The sequence below is a fragment of the Cariama cristata genome, unplaced genomic scaffold (genome assembly GCF_000690535.1).
Source record: "Cariama cristata isolate BGI_N322 unplaced genomic scaffold, ASM69053v1 scaffold1657, whole genome shotgun sequence".
Taxonomy (NCBI): domain Eukaryota; kingdom Metazoa; phylum Chordata; class Aves; order Cariamiformes; family Cariamidae; genus Cariama; species Cariama cristata.
Window position 1 is genome coordinate 2,167 of NW_009626864.1, and position 26,764 is coordinate 28,930.

The 26,764-nt window shown below is 36.7% G+C and overlaps 1 protein-coding gene across 1 annotated transcript; it reads left to right on the forward strand.

The window, feature by feature from the left end:
- The first annotated feature begins 3,822 nt into the window (after positions 1-3,822).
- ASB7 (ankyrin repeat and SOCS box containing 7) lies at positions 3,823-26,764 on the forward strand. Its single transcript, XM_009704186.1, has 4 exons — positions 3,823-3,921; positions 7,077-7,337; positions 14,397-15,002; positions 25,239-26,764. The coding sequence occupies exons 2-4, from the start codon at positions 7,127-7,129 to the stop codon at positions 25,376-25,378; spliced, it is 957 nt and encodes a 318-aa protein (XP_009702488.1). The 5' UTR covers positions 3,823-3,921; positions 7,077-7,126; the 3' UTR covers positions 25,379-26,764.

Here is a 26,764-nt window from a genome sequence, read left to right on the forward strand (position 1 = left end):
CTGGCCCCTTAGATAAAGTTGCACATCCATGTTTTTTAATCTTCAGGCTGTATACTCATTTTGGTTTTGTTTTGCCTTATTGTGAATTCTAAACCCTTAAAGGAAATGTGCTGTCTGAAAGGCTGTTTTCTGTTGTACCACCATTTGCTTACAGAATGATACTATCGCAGTGAAAAACTTCCTTTATCCACTGAAGTCATCCAATGAGTTTTGTCCACTTGAATTCTTTTAGGTTATAATAAAAAGAAATACAGAGCAAATACAAGTCTTCCAGAGATTGTTGGATGAAATAAACTCTGTAAGCGGCACTCGTTTTGTTCATCAGCTGTGCTACAAGTATTAGGGCTGAAGTGACTGCTTTAATGTGATTTGAACTAGTCATTGTTTTTGGCTGTCATTCTAAGAAATATTGGTGTTTGGATTCTTTAATGATAGCAAGTGATGTTAAAATACGTAAACCTTGTACATTAACCCTTGCTATGAATTATTACTTACTTTTAAGGCTAAGCTTTCATCTGACTTTTGCTGTTTAAAACTTAGTAACAGCATCACTGCAAGTCAGAAGAGAGATTGTGTTTTATGCTTGGAACAAGAGGATCTCCAAGCATGCTGCAGAGCACAAGCTCCCTGCAGTTTATCAGCACGCATCTTGAGGGAGGAGAGTTGTGGCTGTGTGAACCTGATGCAGCATTCTCTGCTGAAAAAGATCTGTAAGGCCTTGTTTTAGTGCTAGCATTGAGGTCCTTGATTTGGAAGGATTTGCAGTATTTTCTTTGTTGGGTTCTGCTTGTGGTTAAGGTTGCCAATGTATGAGTGGGAATTTTGAGGACAGTCAATAGCTGATGCGTTACCAGTGCTTTCTGAAGGTGAGGTCTCTTTTGCTCTCCGATTTACAGACCTGAAGTTACTTGAGCTGAGCGATTTCACTAATTCTCCATCCGGCCCAAAAGTCAGACCTCACAACCTCTCTGTGAAATGGATAATAGTTGGTAAAATGATACCTCTGTACTTCAGTTTCAGCCACCTGCAGAATGTAACAACACAACAGCTGCTTATTAGTGTATAACACCACCAGTCAGCATCATACAGTACTATAAACACCTGAAGTTGATGGAGGACTTTTAGATTAACTCTTTTAGTTATTTTAAATTCAGTATGTCCAAACTACAAAGATGGCATTACAGAAGCTCTGATGAGAAAAGTGTAACTTTTAATGACCACTTATGAAGAGTGAAGGCTTCTTTCCTTTGAAGTAGCAGTTCTTCTGTGACATTTTGGATTCATGCACTGTTAACTCATTGCTTTCAGGCCCAGCAATTCATGTGTGTTGCTTGGTGATTTTCATCTCAGCTACTTGGATACCTCGCTTGATGTCTGTCTGGGATGTAGGATAGAACATCTAGCAGAAAATATATTCAAGATTATAAGACTCGGTGAAATTTTAAGATCATGATATGAGAACACAAATAATAACATAATTGTTTGCCTTACTGTCTTGTCTGAAGAGCTCCTGAAATAGGAAGCTGAGCGACATGTGAAGATGGTAGTCGCATTTAGTTTCCTTGTCAAACACATATTGACCGTTTTTAAAATGCCATTTGAGTGAGAACACATTTAGCTTGTTCAAGTTTTGAAATGGGTGGGAGAAGTGGGTTGTGAGAATAACAAATGCTAATGTGATTATCCTTATTCCGCAGGGCTTGCCTCATTTTTTTTTTTGTTTATTTGATTTAAATGTCTTGGAATACTTCAACCACAGACAACTAGGATCTATACTGATAATGTCTATGCTAGATATTATGTGTCATGTGTAATAGTAGGCTTTCCTTGTTGTAAAGAGTTAGGCTAACATCAGTAAATTATGGTCCTTATTCTGTTCTTGGATGTGTAATCTTAGGGTTTAGGAAATAAGGTCTATCTGTTAGCTCATGTGAATAAGCAAAATACTGTATTATAAGGTCTTGCTTTTAGTACCAACCTTGAACTTTCTTTAAAGTACGTATATACATATGTCGGAATTAATTTTCCACTCAATGTTTGCAATGACTTTAATGAAGTGACACATTGATGTAGAAAAGTCTAAGATCTCTTTGACAACATGAGACGTTATCAATAGATAATGAAGATGTCATTTTTTAATTTAATGTGCTACTTCTGCTACAATTATTAGTATTTTAAGCAAACTTTGTTTAGTCATTGAGTAAGTGAGCTTTACTTTCACTAAATATGACTTCTTTTTATTAAAGTTGCAGATCTTACTCTTGCCATATGCAGCTAATTTTCCTTTGGGGGGAAAATGCTTGTTACTTTTTTAGTGGAGCAATCTGTTACCTTGTCTGTAGTCTGTGAAGTCAGTGCAATTCTAATTTGCATCAGCTAATAAAAAATGTGTGGGTTTTAAAGTGAAAATCATGCAAAAATTTTAAAAAAAAAAGGTGAACTAACGACTGATCATCTATGCAAAAAACAAGGCTAGAAATGTGATCAAATTAGGTCATGGCAGTGCAATTTTGTGCATGGCTGTGAGCATATCTACAGACCTTGCATGTTTTATCTTGGGAAGCAAAGCTCTTGGAAAATGTGCATAAGAGGGATGAAGAGAGCTTTTTTTTCATCCTTCTCTTCTGAGCGATCATTGGGAAAGCAAGATTTGATGTTGCATTAAGTGACAGAAATCTTAACTTCAGCTAAAAGCTGCACAGTTCATATAATTGTTCTGGTGCAACTCATTTGCAGAAGAAACAGGGCACAGTTGGTTTTGTGTGATCTGCTATGAAATGAAATAATTCTTTTATTATTTAATATATTATTGCAGCGTTCACACATGATAAGGGCTCCTGTCGCGAGAAACTTGCAGCCAAAGTGAACGAAAGGTCAGATAGAGGTTTATGAAGAATTAATGAAATAACACTGATGAGTACAGGCTCTCAACAGTGCTGTGAGAAATGGTCAGGCCTTGGGACTGATCCTGTTAACTGCAGATGACAAGGAAGGAGGATAAGGAGGGCTAGTCTGAAGGAGGAAACTGGATAGGGATTGTAACTGGCGGTCAGTAAACTTTGATACTGAAAGGATAGTTTTTATATATGAAGAAAAGGGTGAAGATTTTTGAGGTGGTGGTATTGCTTGTATTGTAAAGGTATCTTTACGTCTTTGTGAAATGCAGCGTGTGTTAGCCTGATCCATCATGTGAGGAAGAGGCACCTATCTGATGGCACTAGAAGTCCAGTTGAAGGACAGAGAAGTCAATGCTCTATGTTGTCAAGTTTTATTCTTTAGATAGGGAAGCGTAGATGGGATGGAGATTATTTTTTTAAAAAAAAAAAAAATCAAATCAAAAAATAACAAAAAAAAAAACCAAACCAACCAAAAACTCCACAAAAATGGGTTGGGAGCAACTAAATGCATCCTGAAGGTTTTTTTCTGTCATCTGACTCCCACAGGGGGATGTTGAGCAGTCAGGCAGAAATACCTACTGTAACCTTTGCATCCATTCTTGCTCCATGGCAGGAGCAGGTATACGTAATCCTTAAAGAAGAATTTAGACCATTTCTTCAAGGTTTACTCCAGAGAGGGAGCTCATCTCTTGGTTCTCTTGTCTTCCATAAAATATTCTCTGTAGCCTTTTCCTCATCTGAGAGAAGTAAACTCTCCCCACCCTAACATCTGGAGGACTGTTTGATAATGAAAGAAAACAAACTTCAGGGCCTTTTCTGGTATAACTGCATTAAAATGTAGAATTCTAGCACAGGTACAAAGTAAAAGTAAGTAAACCCCTCACTTTTGCCCTTTGCAACTAATAAGTAATATCATTTTTTTAAGGAGTAGCAGGTTGTTTGACACACATGGGCACACAAGATTATGAATAGTGAAGACAATGAAGAGTGGGACATCCATCAAAGAGTAACAACCTCTTATAAGGTAATTCAGGAACACATTGAATTTATCTTGTTGTAGTTGCAAAATCAATTAAGTACTTCTTGTTGTCCTCCATTTTCATGGCAGTATACGATCATTATAACCAGGAACGTATAGGTACATTTTCTCCTCTTTGCTTCATTTAATTTTTTTACATGCATGGAGAAAACCAGTATGTGGCAATCCAAATGCATACTGTGTTCTGAATGAGATTGATTACAGTTGCAAAACATTAAATATTAAATGCCAAATGGATAATGACTTCCAGTAGTCCTCCATTCCTTCTCCAAAGATTGATGCTATAAATGGGAATTTACAAACAGGAATTTTAAATGATCTATGGAGCAGAAGTGAAAATGTTTTCAAAGCTGGTATGTACCTAGAACTGTCCTGAAACCTTTAATGTTACAGTTAAGTATTCTTTTAATTTGAATTTCATTGCTTGCCATAGGGTAGAAGAGTAGGTATTACAGAAGCTGCGCAAGTGATAAAAGGAGCTGCTTATGCCTGACTTTGTCTTCTGCTTTGTATGTTTTAGTACTTGTGTACTTTAGTACTAGCTAATTTGAATAAGCTCTGCTAGTCACATGCAACATATGGGGCCAGTGCCAACTTTTTATAATGCTGCATTACAAATATACCCACCAGCTGAGAAGTGTGATATAAGGAGCTTTGCTTTTTCTTAACCAACTGTCTTCATAGATAGTTGCAGCAGGGATACTGCTGGCCCCTTAAATGAGAAATCCCATTTCGCTTCATCTGTTTAGTCATCCTGTCTCTTTCTGTAGCATTTTGAGCAACTAGTTTGACCTTAATTTTCAGGATCACATGAGATCTTGCATGTATTAGTCCTTTACAAGAGAAGACTGTAAAAATGGCAGTAGGAAGTTTCTTTGTATTAACTTTTGATCAGGTATTCCCAGTTTGAGAGATGGGTTTTCATATCTTGTTTTTGTACACATTCAGAAAGTAAGGCTAAAGGGGCACACTGATTTATTTTTTTTTTTTAAAGGACCTCCCCCTGACCCATACTTAGCAGTTAGATTCTACTGTCACTTTTCAGCTGTAAATCCAAAGAAAGATCTTGTTCCTGTAGTTGAAATGCCATTAACAGTACTAGTGGTGTGATCCAGAATGAAGTCAAGCTCACTGTCTTATAGGTGAGCATGTTCTGAAGTGCTAATTGGAGTTTAGAAAAGAGCTTAGCAAAAGCTTATTAGAGGCAATAGAAATACTTCCATTGTCCTCAGATTAACCAAGTTTCATTTTTGGAATATGCTGCAAAAGCGGAACTATTGAGTTAGCAGTTGCCGGTTTGTAAATCCCCTTTACTTTCAGTGTCAGATAATGGAGTTCATACTATAAAACAAAACAAAGCCAGTACCTAAGCCATGTATGACCTATTGAGCTAAAAAGTCTTCTTTCATAATGCTATGCTGAGATAGCAATTGTTGCCATAAATGGTAGGTTGAAGCATTTATAAATGTCAAAGATAGGCACTTGCTGTATGTAATTTCCATATTTGCAATGTAAGTAGGGTCATTGTAGCTACCTGTTAATTATGAGTTTATATCTCTCCAAGAAGCAGGTAAGTAACTTCTTTGCAATGGGCACAACGAGGTTATAGAAGAGTGAATAGGTAGCTGTGCCTTTAACTGGAAAGATGGCAGTGATTGATGTTTTCACTTTTCTCTTGTCTGTGTGTGTATCTGGATCGCAGGAAAACAAGTGCCCAGTGGGATATAGGCAGTTGATTGCAATGTCTTTTGAATGACCTATGAATCATGAGGATCTGGAAATCCTCACAATATTTATATAAAAGAAGGTTTAGGTGATGATGTGGGTTGACATCCTAATAAAACAACGTTGCTGTAAACTTTCAGTTTTGTTTAAAATTCATTTGCATCTTTAGAACCTTTCCTTGTACTATAATCTTGATTAACTTTACAGGAGTTTAAATACATTTTTCTTTTTCTTTTGTATCTTCTAGTTCTGTGTTAATATCCATTGCAACAGTTCTTTAATTTTTTTCTTGGACTCCTATTGCTCAGCATTACCTTTCTCATAGCCTGTTTGTATTCTGTTTCTTCTAATATTCCTTTCCATTCTAGGAATACCTGTTAATGGGATATGATACACAGTGTATGTGAAAATGTAAACACTTAACAGACTTTGTGTACTGTGGAAGAATCCCTAAATACCTGCATTTTTTTTCTTATCCCCAGCTGGGTAGCAAGTAGAACTGCAGATGAGTCCTTTTCAAACAGAGCATGGAGTGTAGTACTTCTTTCTTTCCCAATGTATGCTTGTATCTAAGGTCTTTTACAATGGCTATTTTAGATAGCCTTTTGGCCCATCTCTCTCATATACTGTATCAAGGTAATTATAAATTGAATTGTTCTGGTATATGTTCTCCTGGTGTTTGACAGGGCTACATTAACGGTACTTAGGTGTTTTCAGGTCTTGTATATTATCATTTTTGTGTTTGATTTTTGGAATATAGAGGTTCTTTGCAGTCTTTATATACTAATAAAGAAGTCCACAAGCCAAAATACAGACAGTAGAGTCTAATTAAAAAAAAAGGGGGGAGAAAAAGAAAAAATAAAATTAAAGTTTTCAACTTGAACATTAGTGTTACTAATATTCGTGTCCAGTATGTCACAGAAAAGATTGTATTGGTAAAATAGCTTCACTCAAGCTTAGAGGTGATACATTTCTAGAAAAAAAAAATCATAGTTCAGTTGCTGTAGCAATGCAGTGCTGTTTCATGCAACAATTTAGATCCTCTATTTAACCAGTATCTCTGGAGTTAGTGATATTAACTATGTTGTGATTTTTTTCTAAATTAATGTTGAATTCTGGAGATTTTTCATTTTGCTTATTGCTCAGGTCCTTTAATTGTGGACTCTTGGTTGGTGCTGTCATTTCTGAAGAAAATGTTTACTATTTATAATGTGTAAGTGTGAGAGAGAGAGATGTACAATGTGTATGATTTTTCTAGCAATAGCGAGGTTGTTTTTTATCCTATGTATAAGATGAATTTGCTCTGCATATATACAGTAAATCTTAGCATCGCTTTTCATCAGTACTGACTTTTTTTCTAGATATCTATTTCCTGGTCCCAATTCTAATTTATTCATGTTTTATATTGATTCAAGGTAACTAGTGTGACCTCATGACGCTTCTGTAAAAGCCAGATTCAGCTAGGATGTTACACCATCACTGTCGGAGAAACCCTGAACTACAGGAAGAGTTGCAGATTCAGGCTGCAGTTGCTGCTGGCGATGTTCACACCGTGCGCAAGATGCTGGAGCAAGGATATTCTCCAAATGGTCGAGATGCCAATGGCTGGACCTTGCTTCATTTCTCTGCAGCAAGAGGAAAAGAGAGATGTGTCCGTGTTTTTCTTGAACATGGAGGTGAGTTGCCTAGAGAGGAAAATCTTGATAGCCATCTCACAGCTTTCTATCCCAATTTCCATTGTAGGGCTTTCCAGCACCAATTGGGTATCAGACTACTTCTGATTTTTTTTTAATTTTTTTTAATTTTTTTTTTTCTTTCTTTGGAGTATTACTTTATTTCTGTTTACTTCTGATGCATACTCTATGAATGAGGTAATAGATTAGCTTTATATCTCAATACGTTTTTTTTTTCAGAATTGCCTAGGAATTGTTAAAAGAATGAATAAGCATTATGAAAACAGGGCAGAAAGACTCATTATAAAATTAAACGCACTCACAGCACACACTGTAGCCTTTTCTTATGTGTTAGGGGGTATTACTAGAGGAAGGCAGGTCCTTGAATTGAAATCCTAGGGAATTTTGTTTCATAATTCTCATGCAAGTTAACAAGTCGCGTTAAAGACTAAGTTTCCGTATAGGTTTTAACAGAGTCTGCTAAACTTTATGGAAAGAGTACTCTCCGTGCAAGGACTTTAGTGTCAGCTAGTCCAGTTGAGCGTACACCTCTCCTGCATCCGTCCATAGTGAAGCTTTATTTCAAGAGCTGTTTGAGTTTTGTTGGTTTAAGTGATTTACTTGCTTGAGTGATGATTATTACCCCTCAAATAGTACTGTCAGAATTTCTTTTTGCTATATCTTCTTTCAAGGCCACCTAAAGTTTTAGAAATGGATAGTCTTATTCTTTTAATGTGATATTGGAGAGGAAAAATAAAAATCAGTAGATGTTCTCCACATTCTGATTAGTGCTCATAAAGAACAGCATCCTCTATTCTAGTGCTGTTCTTATCAGTGTGAACTAAGATGTTTTCAGTCCCAAGGAAGCTGAAATTATCTTTTTGATGCTTTATGTATCTGAGGCCATATGGGCCCCTTATGTGTGTCGCAGTAGTTGTCAGATGTATGGATCACCCTTAAAATTGGATGTCATTAATAGGCTGTGGTATTTGCAGGATTAGTGACATGTTCCTTAAGAGCAGCAGTGAAATACAGCCTGAACGACAGGACCCCACTGATATACCTACTATGGATCCTAACTATATAATATTGGCAAACCTTCATGTCCTTATTGGAAAGGAGGAAAAAGCTATTAAATTGCATTAATAAATAACTTTAAATTCTACTTTTTAAAATGTAATATATGTGGATAATCTCAAGCCTTCAGTTTGATAATTCAAAATTTTTAGGCTGTCTCAAAATATGTTGGGTTTAGCTCTGTGAACTTGAAGATGATATGAAAAAAACCAAACCCTTATGTGTTCCTATGTATTTTCATTGTATAGGTTTTGATACTAAATAGCTGCTGATGCAGTGTTCTGTATTTATTTTTGTTGTTATTCTTTCCTGTACGAACTACTGGCTGAATCTGATGCCTTGTGAAAACTCCCTCTAATGAAACACCCTTGTTCTGGAAGCAGTATAGCGTTTAATCACCACCACTAGTAAGTTGAGTAACAAATAGTGTGAGAGTTAGTCATCTACGGCACCTTTCCTATAGCTGAGCCGCACTTCAGAAAGTTGGCACTGTTTTGTGCCTTGCCTTGTTTTCCCTCAAAACAGAGGCATAAAAGATAAAGAGTATTTAAAACATGATAATGTCACAAATGAGCTGTTAAGCAGTGAATGAGCTGACTCTTAAAAGCCAAGTTAATCATGCCAGCCTTATTAGTGAGAGGTTTGTGTCTACCTTTCTTCACGCAGTCTCCACCTTTCTCCCTCTCAAGAAGTGGATTATTTTGATGTTGGTGCTTAATCCCTGTGGATCAAAATGATATTGGGGTGAAGAAAAAAGTCTCTTTCTGGTGTGAATCTTAGGGTGAACAGACTGTTGAACTGACTGTATGTATTAGTAGTAAAGAAGATAGTGAGAAGATAGTGAGCGCAACTGGTGATAGTTTTTGCTGTCTCGAGGCATGATGAAGCTTAGCAGAGCTGGAAATATTTTTCATAGTATAGGAATGAGAAAACCACACTGGGCTGTTGCTGAGACTAGAGTGCTGTGCCTCAGATCTGAGATGCTGGAAGACTACTGACATAGTCTTGCATGGTAGTGGGATGGAGATAGTGTTTGGCTAATAAAGGCTGAGAAGGAACCTGGTCATTGACCTGAAAGTAAAAGGTAGCTTCTTATGGAAGTCATGACCTGGCTGCCTCCTGCTTTTGCTTTTTGTCTTCCATCATTGCTCACCAGCAAAGAAAAGAGCCAGAGGACAGCATTGTCCAGGCAAATTGGCTGATTTGAGTGGAGGTGGTGGAACAGGAGGAAGCTTTTTATTATCTGCTGAGCAAGGAAACACAGATAGATGGGGAAGGGGGGGAAACAAAACAAAACAAAAACCCCCCAAAAACCCCAGTCCAAACTAAAGGATGAAGCCAGCAGAAATGCCAACTAGGTACAGAGTAATAAGTCAGGTAATAAATAATTCTTTAGCAAGTGATGAAATGCAGAAAGCAGATCAGAACCATGGAGAAACTTAGTTTTCATGAAAAACAGTGAATTTGACTTTTAGTGTATTTGTCTCATCTTAATAAAGTGAAGATTCTGTGAAGCTAGCTCTTCCCATCCATAGAAACAATCTAGAGTCACAAAGCTCAACAGGAAAGCAATACAAAAATAGGGAGTGTAGTTTTCAGTAATCTTGGATTTTTTGCGTAACAAGCCTTTTTCCCCCTTTAGTGTACTTTCTTTTGTTTCCAAAATGACATATTGAGACAGCCAATCCAGTGCTGCACAAGAACTGTGTTTTATTAATCCCCAGCCACCACCGTTAGCGTTACAACGAGCTAAAGTCTTCAAAGTGTGTAGTTGTTAGCTGTCCCTTAGTGATACCTTCTCAATACTAGTTGAGCGGGACAGTTGCTGGTTACTCATGTTAAAGTGAAGAAATGATTCACTAAAGCTCCTAGAAATTGAAGAGTAACAGAAAAAAATAGCCAGACAGATGTATTTATTTTTATCCTTGGCTGCAAGGTATCTAAATTTTAGTAAGATCATGCAGAATTCAGGAGAAACTAGAGAATGCCAAATGCTCATCCCCCTAAACCAGCTGATAAGCTGTTTCTGTGTCCGAACAGTAATGCTTTCCTGGAAGTCCTTTGTATCAAGATTGTCCCAGAAAATTCAAAACAGAAGCTGTATGTAGCTATGTTTCTAAACCTTGTAGTCAGAATTAAGCCCTAGTTGAGGGAAGTAAACTTGAAATAGTGGAAGCACTTTATGAAGCCAGAAGCATTGCTTTCTTGGCTTCCCAAATTAGACTGTGATAGTGACCTAATGAAGGTGTCAAGAAAGAAGGGAAACTGTCTCACTGAGCTGTAAACTGAAACTGTAAAATATTAGACTCTTGTTTAGGAATCTACATATCCTCTAGATTACGGTGTTAGAGAAGAGTTTCATTAACAGTAGAGTTTACATGATTAGCTTAGGTGCCCAACTTTAATGTGAAATAAAATAATCTGAATATCATTGTGTTGCAAATTTTCAATCTCAAGTGAGCTTGATTGCAGTAATTTGGTACCCTTGATAAGCAGTTCAAGGTTTATGCCATTGTATTATGCATTGTATTAAAGAATATCAGAAGTGACCAAATGCAGCTGTTCATGTTTTTAGATTCTGCTCTCCCCAAATTAATGGTAAGCTTGAAAAGAAATAATTGTTGACAATCAGAATGGAGGCAAGATAAAGAAATGCTGGCAAGTACTAGCTTCGTCCCTTCCTAGTTAATTACACTTGTACCAGGTACTTTTTTTGGGGATTTTTTTTGTTTTTTGTTTTCCACCCCCCTGCAGATTCAGAAATGTAAGCTGAGAATCATTCCTGGTTCATTTCTACCTCGCTTGTGTTCCAGGGGGAGAAAGTTTACTTTACAGCATGATACCAATACTGAAACCTTTTGAAAAAACAAATATCCCCACAGCAACTCAGGTTCTTAAGGCAACATCAACTTTGTAGCATTACTTTTACTAACACAGGGACTGAAGGGATGGAATTGTATGCAACGTAACGCAGGTGCAAGTGCTGCTAGAAGGTCTTGTGAAGTTCAGAAGTTTCCCAGGAGATGGCAGCAAAACATTGCCAGAAGAGCCACAGACGTTTTTATCTTGTTAAAATTGTTTCCTTAATCAAGGAAGGGAGACTGGCACTATGAGCTCACTAGAAGCACACAATCTTAACGGGAATTACGACATTTTTATCATGGGGTTTTGCTACCAGCTTTACTTTTGGAAGGTTAGTTGTTTGTGGTGCTTAGTTGCCCGAGAGGCTTTTTTTCCTACTTTTGTTGAGACACTTCTCTTGCATGACTTAGTATTTTTTTGGTTCACTTTAGCAGTCAAAAGCAATGAAATTTTGGGAGTAAGGAAGGCATGGAAGGGTGCTTAAAACCATAGGTAAAGGGCATCCTTGTGTTGCAAGTAAATTGTTCGGTTTGGATTACAACTTGTATAAAAAACGCGTATACGTGCACACACAAAAGTTGGGGCATATCTGATTGAATTTGGAAATAGCGTGGACTAAACAGGCTAGTGGCAGTGTCCTGCACCTCAGCTGGGGGGGTAGAAAAGATTGACTTGCTTGCCCTATGCAGCGTGGAAGAGAGAAGGCACAACATAAATTTTTTTTCCCACTTTTTTTTGTGGAAAATGCACCTGGCTGCTGCTATCTCCTTTCCATGATGTCCATTTTTCTCCCTAATTCTGCCTCTCAGAATGTATCATCCGTCTGCATCTTAATTCTCATGCTTATGCTACTCACTTTATTCATCATTGTTCAGGAGCTAATCTAGAATAGTCTGAGCAGTGCGAAGACAGATGCCATGGGAGCAGCAGACAGCACTTTGAAATAGTATCTTTGTCGTTAATTACTTAGTAGGTTGTACTGATTCTTTGCTATATTTTGGACGTCGTCATAGTGCAGATTAGGAACTACCTATTCAGTCACTGACTTAATTTTCCTGCCAAACTGTGGATGCTTCATCAATTACTTTAACTCAGGTTTGTGTAATTTTACAGAGTGCTGAAATTTCTGCATTTCACAGAAGACTAGGAAGGCTATCGCTACTAAGGGACACTAAACTTTCCGTAATTCTTCTCTCGTCATTTTTATGTTCATATTCTATATACTAGAAGCAGTTCTCACATTGTATTTCTCTGTGTAGTCAGGCTGCATTAGTTTGTACGTTGGATTTTATTTGTTTGTTTGTTTTCTTCCCCTTGGTCTTCACTACATTTAAAAAAAAAAAGTTGCTGAATCGCCTCTGCGGCTATATTTTGTACTCTTTCTTGCCAGTCTTTTTATTTTGGTATGATGTCTATCAGTGTGTTATCTGGATATGGTTACAGTAGGTCCATGTTGGGAAGCTTATTCCTGTTGGTTTGTGCTTGCACCTTTGTGTGTTTAGATGTGTTCAGACTAAACTAGCTTGCAATTTATATTGTATTGTGAACTTAACTTACAGCAGGTCTGAATTTTGAGTTGCAAATTGATGTCTCTCACCCTCTTCCCCTCTCCTGTTTGAGGATGATGGCAACCGAGCAGAAAACTCTACCCTCTAAGTGGTACAGGAGAGCAAGTACTCCTCTTGAGCGATGCGTGTGAGCATTGGGTGTTCATAGCCTTCAGCCAAGTTTGTTTTAAACCTGCGTGGTCATAATGTCCTATTTGGTTTTGTTCCCCACCACCACCCCCCCCCGACTACTGCTAATTTCCTTCTAAACAATATGTATAGATGAGGAAATGACAAAGAATTCAATGCGCCAGGATGCAAGGGCAGGGCTGCCAAGGTTATGGAAGGTGGACAGACACCATTGCGCTTGTCTGCTCTTACAGATGATGTGCTTTGTGCGCAAATGTTGTATGATTACAAAGCAGACAACACCACAAGCAAGCAAGTGTGAAGGACAGACCTCAGCAGTTTTAATAGATACACAGGAGTATTGAAAACATGTCAACTTAAGGCTAACTAGTATCTTGTGCAGATAGTATCTCTCTTTACCAACTAGGAGACTTAGGTTAGGAAAGTGCCTCAAACTTCCAGACTGTAGTTTGTACATTTTAGCATCTGAGAGGCAGCGTCTACGGATGGTGAAAGGAGAAGCCTGGCAGCCTGGCTTGTTCTCTAGCTGAGAAATGGTAACAAGGCAGGCACCTTTCCTTCAGTAATTAATCTGGTACATGGGAATAATCACTTGCTTTACAAGTTTGGGTGTCCTGAGGAAATTAAATTAAGTAAATTGATTTGATTATTTTAATTTTTAAATTCATAAATCAGCCTCAGTTTTTGTGCTATGTTGGGGCAGGGGGGTAGATCTGTGTAATGACTTGTATTCTGCACTAACATTTTTCCTGACTCCTTCCATTAGCGGATGCTTACATTCTTGTAAAATCTTGAATTTTTGTAGAACTATAAATTCAGAACAGATTCATCATCTATAAAAACAGACTTTATCAAGATAATCTAAAATAACATATATCCTACATGCTTTGGAAATCCTGCAGACCACAGAGAAACATTTTACCTAATACAGTATTACACCCTAAAAACAATACAATGCTGCCAGACCACAAAACATCCGCAATTTGGGACAGCAGATGTTTCTACACATGCTTCTTTTTAAGACCAAGAAGCAACACAAGGGAAAATAAAAAAAGTTGAACATTGAGAAAGAAATGTAATATTGTAGAGCTGGAAGAAAACTGAATAGATGGATAGATTTGAGTAATTAGCCTAAGAGTGCTAGGAAGACGTGGAAAACTGTTTGTCAAATGGAAACATATGTATATGAAAGGAAAAGTCTTTTTTTGTGTAACTCACTCTTAAATTATATTTAACTTTTTCTTAAAAATAGCATGTTCATGAAAGCAAGAATTAGTTTGAAGTACAAAAAATCCTGTTATGCTATGCCTGAAAAGATTAACATTCAACCGTTTGATTTTTTTTTTTTATTTTATTTTTTTTTTTTTTACAGCACTGGATTACTGTAATGCCTTCTAATTATTTTTTAATTTTATTTTAACTTCAGCTGATCCCACAGTTAAGGACTTAATTGGAGGCTTCACTGCTCTGCATTATGCAGCCATGCATGGCCGAGCGAGGATTGCACGCTTGATGTTGGAATCTGAATATAGAAGTGACATTATTAATGCAAAGAGCAACGATGGTTGGACTCCCCTCCATGTAGCAGCCCACTATGGCAGAGACTCATTTGTCAGGCTCCTGTTGGAGTTCAAGGCTGAGGTTGATCCGCTCAGTGATAAAGGTACTACACCGCTTCAGCTGGCCATTATCCGAGAGAGGTCAAGCTGTGTGAAAATCCTTCTGGATCACAATGCCAACATTGACATTCAAAATGGTTTCCTGTTACGATACGCTGTGATCAAAAGCAATCACTCTTACTGCCGAATGTTCCTTCAGAGAGGGGCGGATACAAACTTGGGTCGCTTGGAAGATGGACAGACACCCTTACACTTGTCTGCTCTTAGAGATGATGTGCTTTGTGCACAAATGTTGTATAATTACGGAGCAGACACTAACACAAGGAACTATGAAGGACAGACCCCACTGGCTGTTTCAATAAGTATTTCTGGAAGTAGCCGACCCTGTCTGGATTTCTTACAAGAAGTGACAAGTATGTATGTAAGAGAAGTTAATCACAGGACGCAATGTCCTCTAAAAGCCTTCTTTGAATTTAGCCCCAGAAAAAAATGCTTCCTCTCTGCCCCTTGATGCTATTTAAATGCACTAGAAAATTTCTGGGAAGGTGAAGGGATTGTGATACTGGGAATCTTACTCTGCAAAGGTGCTAATGTTAAGTATATTTCATTTAAATTAATTTTGTTTAAATACCTACAGGAAGCATCCATTTTTTTAAAAAAAATGAACTGTAAAATTTCTTTTTATTAATGGCCTTGGCACATAAGATGTTTGGGTTTTGAGGTTTTGTTTTGTTGTTTGTTTAGGCTTTTTTTAGTGTCTTTTGCCTTTTTTTTTTTTTTAATTGCTGTGCAAATAGTCTGCAGTTGCTGGCTTTTTCATCTGGCACTACTACTAGGGCAGAAAAGAGCTCTTGCTGCTTTATGTTCTCCCACATTCTCTCTCCTTCTCTCCCTTACACCAGACAACGAAATGGCATAGTTGGTTCATGCAACTTGAACGCGTTTCATGTGCTGTGTAGCTTTGATTTGATTTTGTTGATGTCTTAGAAATACGAAAGAGATTTTAACTAATCATGGCTTCTGATATTTAAAAAGAGTATTAGGCTCCTAATACTCTGGTCACTTTTGATTATCAGTTTTTGGTGTACTAGATCTACTGAAAGTTTTCTCTTCCCCTCTCATCAACGTGGAATGCTATAATAGTTTTTCATAATTACAGTATTGCCTAAAGCATTTAGGAATTGCTGATTAGCAGTTAGCAGGAGTTTGCTAATTTAAACATGTTACAATGGGCTGATAAATTATCATCCAACTAGGATGATCTTTGTACTACAGAGGATGGGATATTTCGTATATCTTTTTTCCCCTATGGATTCCTTTTACTTTTTTGGATGTGATATATTTTTTTTTGTAAGAATTAAGCAACATATATACTCTGCAAAGAAACTGAAATTTAGTGTGGGCTGGGGGTGAATCAGCTGAAATCTATTGTCAGTAGCTGACACAAATAAGCATTTGGAAATTTATTTTTGTCATCATGGTTTGTGTTGTTATTTTTGCTCATGTCTGAAATCCAAAGAGAATTTTTGGAAAGCTGGAAGTTGATAATAAGAAATATAAGCAATTAGTAGATTTTGTTTTAATTTGCCTTCTCATTCAAATGTGTTTCTTTCTGATTTCCTTTTTGGGAGCCTCTCACTATATAGTAGCACCATCAGGGTTATTAGTAGATGATAGAATATCCAGACTTGCAATTTTTTACAGTCAGGGCATATCGGTAAGCATGAAGGCTTAGACTGCTTCAGTGTTTCCTCAGTGTCTAAAGACTAATTCAGAAAGCTGGTAGAAACCGGTACTGTAACTTTTACTTTTAGTTTGTAGATTCCATACCTTAAGGGTTTAATGTTAAGTGAGAAGTAAATTCTGCTGCAAAAAAGTAGCTTAAATTTGTGGCCAATCTAAGTAAGTGTTTGGAACTATCCCAGTTTTGTGCTGATGGAGGGGGAACTAGGAAGGCAGGGAGAAACTAGTGCTGACAAAAACACTTCAGCTTTGTGCTTCTGAGCAAAATTATTACGAATATATGTTTACCAACAGCTATAAACAGACTCTGCTGCCCTTATAAATATCCAAACACTGTCTTCCACAGTTTTCATGAATAATCGCTTTAATAAGATGGTGTAGAAAAGATGAAATGGATAAAGAGTGAGCTGGGATTTTGGTAGTGGAGTTCCCAATTAGATCAGACTGCGTACAGGGAATTGTTGAGATCTCACGCTGTAGCACTTCGGGGAAGAATCTTCTTTCTGAGTCTATTGCAATATCTGTTTACTGGAAGAAAAATTTACAAAATTTTTTGAGAATTCTTCTAGTGGAAGTCTTCCTGAAATTATCTCTTGTGGTTAGTAACAGTGCCTTGGTTGTAGAGCTTAACGGGAATTTCTAGTTTGTTTATTTGAACATTTACTAAGTGCTTAATATAGAACTCCATAGCTATAAGTTTTATATGTGCATCCAGAGTTTTGAAGAGTATATTTGATAGTAAAACAGGAATTGGTTTTTACTTTTGCAATAGATTAAAATTTTTAAGGTTAAAGATTAATATATGTGAATTATGGAAGTTATCAAACCGGTCTGTGTCTCAAGTGAAAGCAGTTGCATGCTTCATATAAATGGGATACTATTTAGCAGTCTACATGTAAGACGTAAGTACCTGGGTTTTTTATATACCCAGAAAACATATTTGTACTATTTCAGTTCCTCAGAAAACATCATATGTGAATTTCTTTTTGTTTTGGTAGGTATTGTAATCGATAATAATTGCAACCTTTAGCCCAGGTCCCCGGTTGTGAATAAACAGGCAAGAAACAAAGCTCTCAGAAATATTCAGTATTGGCCCTGAGAGTCTGCACGAAGATATTGGATTTTGGGGTTTGAGCCTGAAGGTCTGATATTCTTCCTGGTTACAGGTAGAGATTCCTTTGCTCCTAGAATAATTCCAAGAAGGAAGTTATTCTGTAGTTGTGTCTCAGTATTTAAGCATGAATCTGGAAGTTAGGAACAACGAAGTTTTTCATCATGAGTCTGCTGCTGACTTAGTGTTTAGACAGTCACTCATGTCTTCCCCCCCTTCTTTTTCACAATACAAAAATGAGTAAAGTCTCTGTGAAAAAACAATATTGAAGATAAAAATTGCTCAATGACTTTATTAGTCACATTCCTTTTCCTTATCTGTATTACACTTTCCTACTCCAAAAAACATTTATTAGCAACCACCGTAGTACCTGACATCATCTGATAAAGATTTGTTTTGGAGCACTTCAGTATAATGCTTCGGTTTTATGAGCTCTGAACCTCTCTCTTCAGGACTGTCAATGAGTTAAGCTTGGAATGCACAAATGCAACATTAAAATAGAGATGTACGCATATATTACGTATGAAGATAGAGATACATAGAGACTTTTTTTTTTTGGTAGTCTATATGTCTGCAGAATTAACATGTGCAATTACACTCCTGGATGGAATAACTTATGCTGAAGCTGAAGTTGAATGGGTTTTGAGAATATTAAAGCTTATAAAGAGAATGCTGGAGGTAGGAAAAAACGCAAGTATTAGAAAAATACTTAAAGGCTTAAATAAATTTTAAGATAATAGAAATTCAATTATGATCTCAAAAAGGGGAATAAAAAAACTTGAACCCTTCCACCTCCCCATAGCTCTCATTTAATTTAATCACTGTTCAGGTAACGTAGCAGACAAGAGAGTCTGTGACTAGCTATGCAAGTTGCTTGTCTGTATCGAGGAGAATAGCTAAGTAAATGGATATGGCCACAGTAGTGTAGTATGGCATGTATGTTAACAGGTATCAAAGAACTAATTTCAAATCTGGAACAAGATCTAAAGGTCACCATATGAATTAAACTACAAATATTTCATCTGCATTCATTTTTTTTTTAAATTTTTCAAAGGGCAAATCTTTGGCTTTGACTAGAGAATGCAGTTTTGTGTTTAGATTTATATAGCACTGTAAATGTGCAGAAAAAAAAGTTAAGACAAAAGTCCTGTTAATGAAATCCTTACACATTTTTTGTCTCTATCCCTTTGCTAAATAAAGATAACTTTTCAGTAGGATTTTTTTTTTTTTTACTGGAAGAACATTTTTTTTAAAGGGTCTCTGCATAGTTTAAACTTTTATGAATACAGAAGTGTCGTCGTGAATTAAGTAGACTTCTACATATTTTATTACATGAATAGTTGCAAAGGAAACGGTATCTTCATGTTTGTTATAACAACTGGAATTGCAAGCTTTGACTGCTTGCTTCCTTGGGTGCTGCTGGGAATCTTGCACTAATGAATGTGGTCTGCTTTGTCATCCAGAGTTACGCAGGGAACTAGGGTAAGAGGATTATTTTATAGTTTTCATTTTAGCTGGATCAGTGATAAACACATACCATCTGAATCATGATTACTTTCTGCAGATTGCAGGTACTTACTTGTTAAAGACCAGCATAGTTTTTAATACCTTTATAAAGACATAGCCCAACTCTTTTTCATTCTAGGAAGAGGGAAGGTACCTCTCAAATAATTGTGTAACTCTCAACTCAGAATTGCCTAGTGTGATACCGAAACGTAGCTACTAACTCAGAGTGCAGTTGACTGTTTATAGTAAGCAGTTGAATCATTTTTTGTATAGCTATACACAGGCATATATGGCTTTGCAAGAGTTTTTTGAAGAGGTCTATGTTAAAAAAAAATAATAATTTGAAATACATATTTTTACATGTGGCATCTAAGGTACAGCCACCCCCCACTCCCATTTGCACACTGTGCTGTACTCTGTTATAACGTAAAAATAGTGTAACAATGCATCTTAGGCTTCTCTTTAAGTTCAGAGTATTTTACCTAAAAATAGATAAACTTCATGGTATTGAAATTCTTCACTGAATTTCCATAGCACTTTCAGTAAGACTGAATTTATAGAAACATTACAAAAAAAACCAAACAAAACCTCCCCAAAACTTTATACAATCATATTCAAATCTTAATTTAATTGCTAAATACACCTGTTATAATTAACATTGAGCTTTACTGGCATTCTGCTTTTCCACATATAAATTTCCAGTCCAAAATACACTCTTCCTTGGTATGTATTTTCTGTGCTAGATACATTGAAATTTAGTAGACATCTGAAACTCACTGTGGAGAATTATTTTTCAAAAAGCAATGAAGAAATACTTCAAGCTCAAGTATTCTAACAGAGGCATACTAAACACAAAACTAAACTAGACTTTTAATATAACGTAACTTGTATGATAACCAGTTAAAAAGAATTAAATTAAAGCTCTCTTTGTCCTATTGAGCTAGATACTGGTTCAAGGGGTTTGTTCACTTTCCCAGTGAACACTCTTAATCCCTAAATTCAGCCCTGCATGTCTTACATTAATATATTTCAGACCTGTAGATTCTTGATACTAGCTTTTTCTGGCATTTTGAATGCTGGAAAACCAAGTATCCTCTCTAGTTATTCTGCTGTTGTGTTTTACCGAGTACAAGACAATGCATTTCCTAAACTTAGACCTGCTCCTATTGCAATGAACTGCTGAATTCCCATTCAGCTCAGCAATGGCCATTCCTAGGTGATCGCATCCTTTCGGTATGATCCCATTTGTTTGTGCATCCTCATCAATGTGTTTCTCGGCTGGTGGGTGTGAGTTTCCAGCTGATAAATTCAATTATCTTTTTTAATCCCGGCCCCAAAAGCCAACTAAATTGTAACTAAATTTAATTGCTGGTAGTAGCTAAGTTCATTCAGAGGAACTGAGCTGCTGCCAGCCATACGTCAGCCTGGTTTCAACTTTAAAAAAAAAAAAAAAAAGTTTCACAAAACTTTTATTTTTACGTTTACTTTGTAGCTAAAAAGAAACTACCAAATGGTTTCTTGCTACTGTTTTCAGCCTTTCACAATTCCCAGGGGAGGCAGAGGCTCATTTTGAGAAATAGTGCTGTAGGCATTTTCAAGAGAAATGTATTAATATTGCAGAGAAAACTGGGGGCAGCTTCTGAAATGTCACTGACGTTATTTTTTGGTTTTTAACTTATTCAGAAACTGCCTGTCCGTTTCAAACCAATGACACTGATTGTTTACTTTTAAAAGTACTTTTTTTTTTAGTAGGTAGAACAATACATCAGAGAGGATCTTGCCACTTACAAGCATATTAATTTCAGTTACTCCTAAGTTTTCACTTGGGTAACAGAACAGGTCAGTTCATGATTTCTGCTTTGTGCAGGTGCTCTTGTGTCTTCAGTGGAAGAAACTGGTAGGAATTCCATCCTACCTTTACAACACTTTTACTTAAAACTGGGGAGAGTCCCTAAAAATCAGTGTTGTCAGAGGTACTCGGTCTAATATTATACCTTAATGATCCTTAAATATAGACCTATTAGGTGCTTTATTTCTTGGGGAGCATGGTCTGCATAGGAAAAATGGGCAGGCACAGGTCTAAATGCATAAGCTGCGGAGCAGTTGTAACGATGACATACAGTTCTTTGTATAGGTAGTAAATCGTAAGTGTAAGTTTTGTCTGTCTCTGGGGTAGAACAGCAAACTCCCAGAAGGAATAGCAGAAAAATCTTGAAACTGCAAAAAGGAAAGGAATGGAGTATTGAATGGAAATTCAGGGTTAATTGTAATAATTTCTTGCTGTTAAAACATGTGTTTTCCCTTGCTTTACCAGAGAAGACCAATCTATTAATAATAATTTAAAACCTTTATTTAATTATTTAAGTAAAATAAATAATTATTAATTATTTAAGGGGGCGGAAGCTCAGGAACTTACTTTGTTAGCAGTTGAAGAACTGAGCTGGGAAAACGTTTAAATGTTATATGTTCTGAAGTCTACTGCCTCTAGAGACAAAAAATCCTTTTTATTTTATAACCCTATGTTTTACATTTATTCTGTTTGGAAGAAACTTTTCTGTCATGTTTGGGAAACTATATGGAAGAAGCGTGTTGGTGGGGATTTCTGCTTTCCTTTACAGCGCATAGCATGAGCTGTGGAAGACAAAAGATGAACTATACATCTCTTTTTTCCTGTAATTAATACTTCTAATTTATGTGATTATCGCTATAAAGCCGGCAAAATAAATCAACTGGAGTATCCAGTGAACACATTAGCAAACCTTCAGCTCTACAACAGCGGCAGGTGTTTACTGCCCTGATGGTAACTTGAGTTGTGTAACAGCCTAACAATAATTTGGCTGCTCCAGAATAACAGCACTGCCATCATCAAGGTGTCCCTTTGAGACCGGATCAGGAATGTGTTGCTTTTTTTTTTTTCTTTTTCCTAAGGTGATCAGTAGTTTTATGTCACTGTTTTACATGATAGTGGTAATTAGGTCCATCTTACCTTTTATGTTTGTGGGGGGTTTTTTGTTCATTTCTTTTTTAATTCTCTTCCCTTCTAGCTTATTTGCCTAAATAACTTTCCAAACTTGTGATGCAGGATATAACCAAAGTTGCTACTTCCTAATCGTTTTTAAACAGAACTTTATTCATCATTTAACTTGTCTTACTTTGCCAAATTACTAATAACATTTTTCATTTGCCAAACCAAGGTTCACTGACATCGTCCGTAATCCTTTATTTTTTTTCTTTTTCATTCAGATGCAACCAAGAATGAGTAAGTGTTCTAGACACCGTTTCTAATAAATCACAAATGCATTAATAACCCTGGAATTTGCAAGGCGTGACCTAAGACACCAACAGCCACTAGATGTAGCAACTGGTGCTTAACACTGGAAATGTCCATTGTTAACACATTCCCAGGAAATATTTTTAGGCTTATCAGGGGAAAATGTCATACATTTGATAATCGGGTCTTTTTGAATTACCTGATGACCAATTTCTTCTGGGTATTTTGTCTGTTCCATTTTGTTCTCAAAAAAACCCCATAGGATGTTAATTAAAAGGCATTCATTTCTGAAACCAGAAATCAGTGTCTCATAGCTCTATTATGGTGTACTCTACTACAGAAAATACACATATAGATCTGTAGTCCTCTGTACCCTCTAATGCTGCTGTTTGCAGCTAACTTTTGAAAAGGTGCATCTTTTCTGAACCCTGTTTGCGTTCACATTTAAAGCATTAGAACTATTTCTTTTATCACCATGAAGATTCCTCTGATTGGTTTCTTACCAAAACTAAATTTTCTTTCCCTGAAGCTTGAGCATTCAGCTGTCGTCCAAGTTGTATAAATTCATTCCTTCAGGTGGGGGAAAAAAAAAAGAATTGCTAAGAAGAAACCACCAGTGGACAAAGTAACTAACGATCTGTGTTCTAAGTCATGGCTGAAGGATATAATTAAAAATAAATTGACATTTGGATACTGTGGTGATAAGTATAATAAAAGTATTTTAAACTCGATATGAAGGAAACTCAAATTTTCATGTTCTTTAATTTCAAATCTAATTTCTTAAACAGACTCAGACTATTTTCATGCATTACTTCTGCTAGCTTACCTCGGATAATTTTAGTGCTTAAGGTAAATCCCGGTGTATACCTGTCTGTCAGCCCATTTCTATAGAAAAACCTACACGGGGGGAAAAAAAGGAGGAACTCGCTATCAAGGGTAACATGTACAAAATGCCCAAAGTAGAAAATGGGAAATAGTTTTGTAATCTCTTTACTCTGTGCTAACCAGGAAAGTCTAATAAACTCATAATGTCAGAGTTTATTTAGCCGATAGAAGGTTTGTTGCTGAACTAGGAGGAGGATGGAAGAAGAGACTGGCTCCAGAGCCAGCTCTGGGGCTGGCCCGGGTGAGAAAAACCCTCCTGTCTCCTCTGAACAGGTTTGTGTCCCATGAGCTGACAGCATCTTACTGTCCACTGTAAAGCCTGCCTGTGTCAAGCCCTGTTGTATGGGAGGCATTTTGTCTTTCAAAAATGTCCTGCTTAATTGGTGTCAGCTCGGGAAAGCTAGTTGGAAATGTCCGTTTAAGTTATTTAAAGTCGCTTTTGTTGTTTTGTACTGCTTTTTAAAGAAATGATTGATTCAAGCAGTCAGCTCAACAAAATCGTCGTGCCTTTTTTTTTTTTTTTTTTTTTTTTTTTTCAAAAGCAAGCACTGTCTTTTACCATTAACGATTATACAAATAATAAAAGACTGCCATAAGTTGCTCTGTTGGCGACAGGTTATCTTGATACCGGCAGAAGCACCTACGTTGTTCATGGTGCGAAGTATTTTGACTCAGACATCAGGTGCCATAACTGTGTAAGCCTCTTTTTTTTTTTTTTTGGTTTGGTTTGGTTTTAAGGCCATGACACAGTTGAGTTGATCAAAATATTGATTAGCACAGCTGCAATGTGTTACTGGGATAATTTCAAAAAAGATATAGCAGAATGAGGAAAAAGCACAAAGCCAGGGAGCTAGTTTGGTCAGGGGTTTGGAGTGGTTCCTGTGGTGGGAAGTTATTAAATAGAGGTTTCAGCTTTGGAAAGAGGTACCGAGCATGAGTGGAGGACAGAGATTAATATAAAGGTGTGTAAAATCATGACTGGCATGAGAATGATCATTTGTTTTCTTTTTTTTTTTTGTAACTCAAAGAATGGTAGGCAGGCAAGGAAGCGATCAGGAAGCAGATCTAAAATAAATAAAAGCACTTTGTAGTTTTCCAGCCAAGGCCTAATTATATTGTGAAATTTGTTGCCACAGGATGTTTTGGATACTGAAAGTATGAATGGGTTCAAAAAACATTAGACAGATTTATGAAGGGCAGGTCATTCACAGCTATTAAAGACATAGATCTGTGTGCAATCTCTGTTTTAGGAAGGCCCAAAGGCACCAGTGCTGAAAGTTAGAAGGGTATATTGGGACAGGATTTCTCAATGTCTGTTGTTCTGCTCTTTTTCTTTCTTCCTTCCTTGGGATCCATTGCTGGGTACATTCAGATACGAAGTTAGATTAATCTTTCTTACATTGTGTTGCATGGGAGACCGTTTTTCAAGGTGTTTGAATAGTTTCCTGTTAAGAATGAGTTTGAAAGGGACCCAGTTATTTTGGAAAATCCTTACCAGAAATTCTGAAGTTGATGTCACGTCAGTAAAGTTTTTCCTCTGTGAACTGTGGTTAACTCATATTTTCACCTCTTTCTGTTTGAGGTTCTGGCTGCATCCAAAGCCTAAAGGCTTCATCTCTTCATTAGAAAGGAAAAAACAGTCCTTAACTCTGCCACATGATCCTTGAATAACTTTCATAAAGCCTTACTTTCTAAGGGAACTGCCTAGTCCTTTTACAGTTGAACGTAGAAGTTTTTGTCTTAATGTTTGAAAAGAAGACAGGGTTTTTTCCCCCAGGTGTTACAAGGATAGAAAAAATCCACAAAAAGTTAAATGGAGGGGTTACGCTATTCTACAATGCTTAAGCATATGTTTCCACTCCATGGGAATCCTCACATGGATAATGTCACTTTACACTGGCATCAGTAAAATTATATGGATGTAAAAGCGTTTTTAGGATTCATCCCTTGATTTCATTGAATTATTGTTTGTTAGAAAGGTATTACTTTCCACCCTTTTTCTCTTGTAATTTTTCCCTTCCCTTTGTCTCTTAGAAAACAGCAAACATCTGTGATTTTACTGAGTAAATGATCTCTTAAATTATGTTTAAAATGTGATCATTTTACTTTTATGTGTTCCTTTTGTCTTTTCAGGGCAGCCCAGAAACTTGCAAGATCTATGCCGAATTAAAATCCGTCAGTGTATAGGCCTTCAAAACCTAAAACTACTTGATGAACTACCCATTGCCAAGGTCATGAAAGACTACTTAAAACACAAATTTGATGATATCTGATATCCATGAAGAGAAGAACTCTGAGCAAGATTAGTTATATTCCAGATACTGAAGAGGCTTGTTGCCTTGCACAAAGTATATCCTATGCAAATTCTGATTTTTTCTGTGAAGTCAGAAGGCAGGTATACACTTCCTTGGGTTTTTTATACCACATGCTAGAAGGTCTTAATTTTTGGTTTCTTGGTCCAAGTTTACAAGGTCCAAGCTTTCTATACAATATTACGTTTTAAAAATTGCTGTTGGGTTTTTGTTTGTTTGTTTTCACATTAAGTGTGCAGACTTGCAGTGGAGATGGAAGGTAGCCTCTCAAGGGAAGTGGTTGGTTTGAATTGGCACGCTGAGCAATTATTCAAGAAAACAAAGTTTGGATATCAAGGCACCAGTCCTGCAAAAGGATACAGATAGAAAGATCTTCAGAGCCCTGTTGTCTGTTGGGACTCTTGTGTGTTTTTGCAGGATAGAGGGAAGAGTTGATAGTCAACGTGTCCTAGGGTACTGTACGTATATAATTTGGAAATTAAAGAAAAAATGCAGTTACCCTATTCAATTTGAGGGTCTATACATTGGCTCTTTATATATTATTCTTTTCCTACTTACTGTAGTGGGGATGTCCATAGAATTCGGGCCCTCATCATTCCTGACATTCCCTGTTAAATGGGCGACTGTTTGTAAGTCTATTTTTAACAGTGACAGTACACTACAAAGAGGCATAGCCTCTGTATTTTTTACATTAACTTAAGAGTAAACAAATTTAGATTTTTTTTTTTTTTGAAGCCAATGTATTCTGTTTCTCATACAGTGCCTCCTGTGCAATAATCTTTCTGATGTATTTTCCCTTTATGTGTGATTTCCCCCACACATACTATTCCTCATTTAGTCTTAGTGCATTATTTGTGAGGACAGGAACTGCTGCCTCGCTGTAGTATTGATGTGACATTACAAAAGTGATGCAGCAGTTGCTGTTCATTATTACTCCCTGAATTTCATGAATGTATAACCTGCTTTATTTCATTTTCAGTTGAAATTTTATCTACGGGTTCTCAGCCAAATTGTGTCCACTTCAAAAAGAGAAAAGAAATTGGCCAAACCCTTTTGTTTTAAAAGCAGTAATGGATTTTTTTTTTTATTGCTCTGAAATTCAGTTCAGGTTCGAGATTGGGAAATGCACAGAAGTTAAGATGCATTTTATATGTGCACTAACAAGAAAAGCCCTGTTCATATTGGAAGTTTAAATTTTGCAATTAATCTGAAAGCAGCAACTGAAAGGAGTACTGGAATTCAGCTACTGAATGTGTTTTTTCATGCTAGGTATTAAAAATATCTGTTAAAGACTTTTGTTTCTGATCATAAAAAAGAAAGTTCTTGCTATCAAAAAAAGATTGGGCC